At 37.0% G+C, this 7,681-nt stretch overlaps 1 protein-coding gene across 1 annotated transcript; it reads right to left on the bottom strand.

The window, feature by feature from the left end:
- Positions 1–6,033: 6,033 nt before the first annotated feature.
- On the bottom strand, positions 6,034–6,975 carry LOC114053270 (olfactory receptor 12D2-like). The gene has a single exon (XM_027876189.1). The coding sequence runs from the start codon at positions 6,973–6,975 to the stop codon at positions 6,034–6,036; it is 942 nt and encodes a 313-aa protein (XP_027731990.1).
- Positions 6,976–7,681: the final 706 nt, after the last annotated feature.

A 7,681-nucleotide genomic window follows, 5' to 3' on the forward strand; every position in this document is an offset into this window, starting at 1 on the left:
AACACAGCTGCACAAAACCCCTGAAGCTTGGGACAGTATGTTCTCCAAATTGGAAACAGATTCCTACCTTAACAAAGAGTTTATAATTCAAGTAATTGGCCAGGATCATGAACAAGCAGCACAAAAAGAGTCAGACTATATTATCTTACTTTGATGACAAAGAAGATCAAAACATACAACCAGAAGAAGACAACAAAGCCAAAGCTTCAATATCCAAAGCCTCCAAGAAAAATATGAATTGGTCCCAGGCCATGGAAGAGCTCAAAAGGGATTTTGAGAAGCAAGTAAGAGAAGTAAAGGAAAAACTGAGAGTGATGCTAAAGGAGGCCCCAAAAAATACTGAAGAAAATAACACCTTAAAAAATAGCCTAACCCAAATGGCAAAAGAGGTCCAAAAAGCCAATGAGGAGAAGAATGCCCTTAAAAGCAATCTTAGCCAGATGGAAAAGGAAGTCCAAAAGCTTACTGAAGAAAATACTTCCTTAAAAATTAGAATGGAGAAATTGGAAGAGAGGGACAATTTGAGAAATCAAGTCACTGTAACACTAATCCAAAGGAATGAAAAAATAGAAGAGAATGTGAAATATCTCATTGGAAAAACAACTGACCTGGAAAATAGATCCAGGAGAGACAACTTAAAAATTATTGGACTATCTGAAAGCCATGATCAAAAAAAGAGCCTAGACATCATCTTTCAAGAAATTATCAAGAAAACTGCCCTGATATTTTAGAACCAGAGGGCAAAATAGAAATTGAAAGAATCCACCCATCACCTCCTGAAAGAGATCCCCAAAGGAAAACTCCTAGGAATGTTGTAGCCAAATTCCAGAATTTCCAGGTCAAGGAGAAAATATTTCAAACAACCAGAAGGAAACAAATCAAGTATTGTGGAAACACAATCAGGATAACACAAGATTTAGCAGCTTCTACATTAAGGATCCAGAGGGCATGGAGTATGATATTCTGGAGGGCAAAGGAATTAGGACTACAACCTAGAATCACCTACCCAGCAAAACTGAGTATAATCCTTCAGAGTAAAAAATGGTCATTCAATGAAATAGAGGACTTTCAAGCATTCCTGTGGAAAAGACCAGAGCTGAATAGAAATTGACCTTCAAATACAAGACTCAAGTGAAACATGAAAGAGGTAAACAGGGAAGAGAAATCATAAGAGACTCATTAAGGTTGAACTGTTTACATTCCTGCAGGGAAAGATGATATTTGTAACTCATGAGTCCTCTGTCAGTATTAGGGTAGTGGGAGGGAAAAAATTATATGTATGCATAGATAGATAGATAGAGGACACAGGGTGAGTTGAGGATGAAGGGATATCTGGAAAATAGAGTTAAGGAGTGGGAGAGGACTATACTGGGAGAAGGAGAAAGGGAGAAGTGGAATGAGGTAAAATATCTCACTTGAAACAGGCAAGAAGGGACTTTTACATTGGAGGGGAGATGGAGGAAGGTGAGAGGGAATGAGTGAATCTTATTCTCATGGGATTTGGCTTAAGGAGGGAATAACTTGCACAATGGGGTATGGAAATCTATCTTACTCTGCAGGAAGGTTGGGGGGAAGGGGACAAGAGAACAGGGGGTTAATAGAGGAGAAGGCAGATTGAGGGAGGGGATAATCAGAAGCAAACACTTCTGAGGAGGGACAGGGTAAAAACAGAGAATAGAATAAATGGGGGGTAGGATAGGATGAAGGGAAATATACTTAGTTTTTCACAACATGACTATTATGGAAGTGTTTTGCATGACTACACATCTATGACCTGTATCGAGATGCTTGCCTTTTTGGTGAGTGTGGGTGGGGGGAGGCAGTGAGGGAGAAAATTTGTAACCCAAAGTTTTAAAAACACTTGTTAAAAAAAATTTAAAAAAAGAAGAAGAAGAAGAAACAAACAAACTAACAACGGGGAGGGGAGAAGAAAGATCTTAAGTCAGTAAACTGACACATTGAGTGATTATTCAGAGAAACAAACAACAAAAACCCAGTGTTTGTCCTGGGACCGCGTCATTGTACATTTCTCTATATTTTCTACATCAAGAGTCCTGGACAATAGTTACAATATTCAAAAATCAGATTTCCGAATACCTGCACAATCCTGAATCATAAAAAGAAAATAAAAAGAAAAAAAAAAAACTATGAGTTCCACATTCTCTCCCTTCTTTCCTCCCCACCCCACTTCATTGAGAAGGCAAGTAATTCAATATAAGTTATACACGTGTAGTCAAATAAAACATATCCACAAATCATGTTGTAAAAGACAACATAGACAAAAAAACTCAAGAAAAATAAAGTCAAAAAAGTATGCTTCAATCTGTATTCAGACACCATAAGTTCTTTGTCTGGGAATGAAATAGTCTTTTCTTTGTCACTTCTCTCTTCTCAATATGCTGTAGCCTACTTATACCAACGATACATCTTTCTCATGCCTTTTGAACCAACACAACATAATATTATAATCTATTATTGAGCAGTGTACTTTAGGCAAAAAGTATAATCTGAGTTGAGAGAAGGGGGAGATCAGTATGGACTAGGATAGTCAGTGAAGTTTCCGTACAGAGTGGAGCCTTGAAGGATGGATAATTTTGATAGATGGAAACCTGGAGGCCGGAGGCAAGTCCTGGCCTGAAGATAGATAACAAAGACTTCTGGGAGTGGGAATAATGGAAATTATCAAATTGATTTTCAAGATTTTCTTTACTTTCAAATTTATTTATTATATTATCTTTTCCTTCAGCAACTCTTACAAACTCCTGGGTTTTTTTAGTTTTCTTTCTTTCTTTTTAAAGACAGAAAAGACTGAAGCTCAGGTAAATTAGATGACTTGGTCAAGGTCACACAGAAAGTCAGTAGCAGAGCCAGGATTCAGGTCTATGGAAATTCCCAGGCCCTATATTGTTTCCCCTCAACTAGCCACTCTACCTTCAGAAAGATGCTTCACTCACCTAATAAACATTTATCAGGTGTTGCTAGGTGCTGTGCTAAGGGCTTCAGTATGTTTGTTAAATATAAAGTGCTGTTCAGATAGTATTGCAGGCCTGAAAGAAGCAATCAGAACCCAGCAAGCCCAACTAGAAAAAGTCCTTCTTGATCAAAAACATGAGAACAGCTCATGGCAGAAGGAAATGTCAGCAAATGAACATATTGCACATGATAACCATGAGCTAGCCAAATGCCTAATGAAGGTGCTCAGTCAAATGGAGTATGATTATCTGGAGCTCAGCAGCTGAAAAATTGAAAGTATCTGGATCAACAACATAAGGAAATCAATGCACAATGAAGCAATAATAACTAGAAGTGAAAAGTGAACTCAGAACTGGCATTAAGAATTTCAACCAGGTCTCTTCCAGAGTTGCTAGAAGATCTAGAGGCCGTTTTTAAAAAAACAGAAACCCTAGAGAATGAATTGGAAAGTTTGAAAGAGAACTTGCCATTTCCCACCAACAAGGAGCGTCAATAGTCTTTTGAAGAGAAGCTAAACTTATTCAAAGTTCTCATTGTGGAGGAGCACTGACATAGAGAAACAATGAGAGAGAAACTAAGTCACCATGAAGGCAGGCTCAAGGCCCAGCTTCACTGTCCTATGTCTAAGCCAGCAGAGGCCTTAATGAAAGGCAAACAACAAACAGAAGGCACTTTACACAGTTTGAAGAGACAAATTGATGCTTTGTCTGAACTGGTTACCAGCACCACTACAGACTCCATGTTTCTGGCACCTAGCTTGTCACAACTGGAAGTTTCTCTACTTGAAGACTCTCATCTCACCAGGAACCAAGGAAGGGCCTTGCCACAATGACTTGGCCACAAGGGACTACTTGGAACACTTTTTGCCTTCCATAACTGAGGAAATGTCTACTACCTTACTAACTGACAAGTCAGAGTTCCTCCCATCTGACCTTGCTAAAAAAAAAAAAAATCAACTCAGATCCAGGACCTTCTTCAGCAGGACAACGTGCTTTATACTACGAATGCAAAGATTTCTGTAAGTCATTTGGACATACGGAAATACCAACACCTAAAATTCAAATAGGGTGTGACGCTAATACCACAAGTTTTTTATAAACACATCACTCCTTTGAAATACACATTACAGGGCATAAATTGAAAGGTCTGTACTGATGTAGCAGAACACCTTGCTGAATTTAAATCCCTCTACATTTGCTAATCTTATCAAGTTTGTGTTTTGTGTAAAATTTATTTTCATATAAAAAAGATTAAACAAAAAAAAGAAATATACAATTATGAAGTACTTCTCCCTATGGAGTCAGGGAGAAAGTATGTATTTTATTTGTGATCTTTGAGGTTCTATGATCAATCTATGGAGAAGACAGAGAAAAAAAGATGAATTAAATTTCTTTTAGGTCATAAATGTTTTGATTCGTTATGAAGAAACTTTAAAAATAAAATTATGTTCATTTAAGAAGTTCATACATTCTAGAGAAAAAAACAAAATTCTATGTAGAATCCATGAAGAGCTAGTAAATACAGCCTATTCCAGAAAAACTATTTCCTGTCCTTAGTTAAGAGAGCTCAAAGAGAAAAAATTAAGCTAGCTTATTTGCTAAGAGACTAAATTTGACATTTTTCTTAGAAAAAAAAGTTTTTTTAAATATTCTTAAGAAACTTTAATCAGTTTTGGGGTTGAATTGAATGATGTGAAGTTGAATTTTCAGATAAATGAAAAAGAGTTAAAGGTCCTTAGGCTATAAACTTCCTCAAGGACAACACTAAGATTTGAAGGTCACTCTGGCTGTAAACATTCTCAAAGACAAAGTATTGTAAATAATTTTAAGTGTCTGCTTCTTATTGATTTCATTTGTTAATAAATTGTATATGCTCAGTTCTTTATTATATCTTTCATTATGGAGAAATGAGTAATAATTATAGGAAAGGTTTCTCTGGTATATTAAATAATTATTAAACTCAGATGAGTTAAATTAATTAATGTGAAACATTACAAATTTGTTAATTAAAATAAATTATCCAAATAGTCCTGGTTCACTCCAAAGTCCAGGAATATGACATTAAATAAAAGAATGAGTCAAATGGAAGGCTTAGGGGTGGCATAAAAGTAAGATTAGCCATATCCCATAATATTGCCTATACATGGGGGCAATGGAGCATGGCTATTCCTTTCTAACCTGGTACATATAGTGTCTGAATCTAGCTTTTTCTTCTCAATTTATAAGTACTCATCACAGTCTAAAGACTGTGCAAAGCAATATTAATGGCTTATATTTTTATTTCCATCCTAAAATATAAATTGCATTGTTTTAAAAGACTTTGTAATACAATCTATGTGTTGATTGGTTTTGCTTAGGTATACTTATTTATTTCAAGGACAGGATCTCTGTGGTAAGTGGTGACAATAATATAAAAAGAAAAGAAAAAGAAACAAAATAAGAACTGAAAATCAGTCAAGAAAAAAGTCAATTTTCCATCTAGAAGGTATTATATTTTTGATGTTTTGTCAGAGTCAGAGTCATTCTTAAAAACAACAAAGGAAGAGTCCTTGAAAGAGTTAATGTAACATTCTGGGAAAAGTATGAGAGTTACAAACAAAAGACAAGGGTTCAAACCACTGTTCTTCCACTTACTCAACCATAAAGAAAACACATAACATCTCAGGCTCCCATTTTCCAATATGAAAAATCAGAAGTGTAGATAAAATTATCTTGAAGAGTCCATTTTTGTTCTACTATACAATTGTATTGTGATTCTGTCTTTTAATACATCATAACTGCCAGAGTAGGCAAAAATGTTCCAAAAGTCATGAAGTTCTAATTGAAAATTAATGGGAAATGGGGAGAGAAAAGTAGGCTTAGAGTAGGAATCAACTGATGTCCACATTCTTTGAACTTATAGTTCCTAAACCATAAAAAGCACCTCAGTCCTATCTTTCTTATAACTCGAAAAATCAGTACTTGAAGCTGAGCCAAACACATTATATACTTGAATTCAAAAATTCAAACAGGCTTATTATTCTTCTCCTCTACAAATTAAAAATGTCCCCAGAACAATTCTTCAAAGGTGTTCAGGCTGCAGTTTCTTTCTAATGGCTTTGCTCAGTGCCCCCTTCACATCCTTGTTCCTCAAGGTATAGACCAGTGGATTCAGAACTGGAGTGACCACACTGTACATGATGGCCACTATTTGGTCCCGATCCATGGAGTTGCCTGAGGTGGGACGAATATAGATGAAAACAACAGGTACATAGAAAAAAATGACCACTATAAAGTGGGAAGTACAGGTGGACAATGCCTTCTGAAGCATACTACAGGACCAACTCTTGAAAAGGAGAAAACTGATAATGTAGAAGTAGGAGAGGAGTATAAGGAAGAAGGGGCTGATGGCAATGGTGCCAGTGACTGTTTCGAGCATCCAGTGGTTGAGCTCCGTATTCCCACAAGCCAGATCCAGTAGTGGCTTGATGTCACAGAAGAAGTGGTGGATGTGATTGGATTTGCAGAATGTCAAATGGGAAGTCATAACAGAATGGAGCAAGGCATGGAAGAAACCAGTGATCCAGGTTACAGCAGCCAAGCAGAGGCACACTTGGTGCTTCATAAGAATTGTATAGCGGAGTGGATTACAGATGGCCACAAAGCGATCAAAGGCCATGACACCCAGAAGGATGGCCTCTGTGCTACCAAGGAAATGGAAGAAGTGGAGCTGAGTAATACAGCCCACAAAGGAGATGGTCTTGTGAGTGGAGAGGAAGTCATCTAGCATTTTGGGCAATGTTACTGTGGAGTAGCAGATGTCCAGACAGGAGAGATTACCCAAGAAGAAATACATGGGGGAATGGAGTTGAGGCTCAGAGATGACAACCACCAGGATGGCACCATTCCCAATAAGGATGAGGATGTAGATGCTGAGAAAAACTGCAAAGAGGAAAGGTTCTACTTCCTGGGTGTCTGTTAGTCCAAGAAGAAGGAACTCATTCACTGAGGTATGGTTAGGCATTGCTGCAAAAGAACATGAAAAAGGTAAGAAGTGCTATCCTGTCTATAACCTGTGGTTGATCCAGGCTAGAGTTCTGTTGCTAAAATGGCCCCAAAACATGGGAAAGTGATTCCTGTTCTCCATGACATCAACCTCAAGTAGCAGGAAGAAATCATAACATCTCTCACAGTGTATAGACAAGTTAGAAATTGAGAAAAGGGTCCTCATGAGAAGAGTGTCCATGACTTTTTTAAATATTAGTCCTCTTCCAGCACCTGCCTCAGTCCTCTACAAGTAATAGAAGCTTAATAAATATTTTTGGACTTTAATCAAATTAACTGAATTAAACTGAATTATCAGTAGGATGATTTCACCATCACTATCAAGAAATATGAGAAAGAAAACACACATATAGCAATCAGTATAACTTGAAGAAGAGAGCAAAAAGTCCTTCCTGAAGAAGTAACTTCACTGATATGTTTTCTCATATTGTCTGACCACTAAGATAATGATTGTTATGAGATGGACTCCCAGACCTATTATTCCTCCCACATTTTATAACCCTGCTATCCTCAGTCTCATTGATGCACACACTCAATTTTAATAAAAGATTGCTAAGCAATAAATGTTCCTGTTTTCTGTTAGTAGCCTGTTTTTTTATTCTACATTACAAAGGTTGTCTCTTACCTATTCAAACTCTTGAAACAGCTGTCTCATCCTTCCCCAG

The sequence above is a fragment of the Vombatus ursinus genome, unplaced genomic scaffold (assembly GCF_900497805.2).
Source record: "Vombatus ursinus unplaced genomic scaffold, bare-nosed wombat genome assembly UNPS02014811.1, whole genome shotgun sequence".
Classification (NCBI taxonomy): Eukaryota; Metazoa; Chordata; class Mammalia; order Diprotodontia; family Vombatidae; genus Vombatus; species Vombatus ursinus.

Coding starts and splice junctions, on each gene's coding strand:
- LOC114053270 (XM_027876189.1), bottom strand. CDS start 6,975: ATGCCTAACCATACCTCAGTGAATGAGTTCCTTCTTCTTGGACTAACA.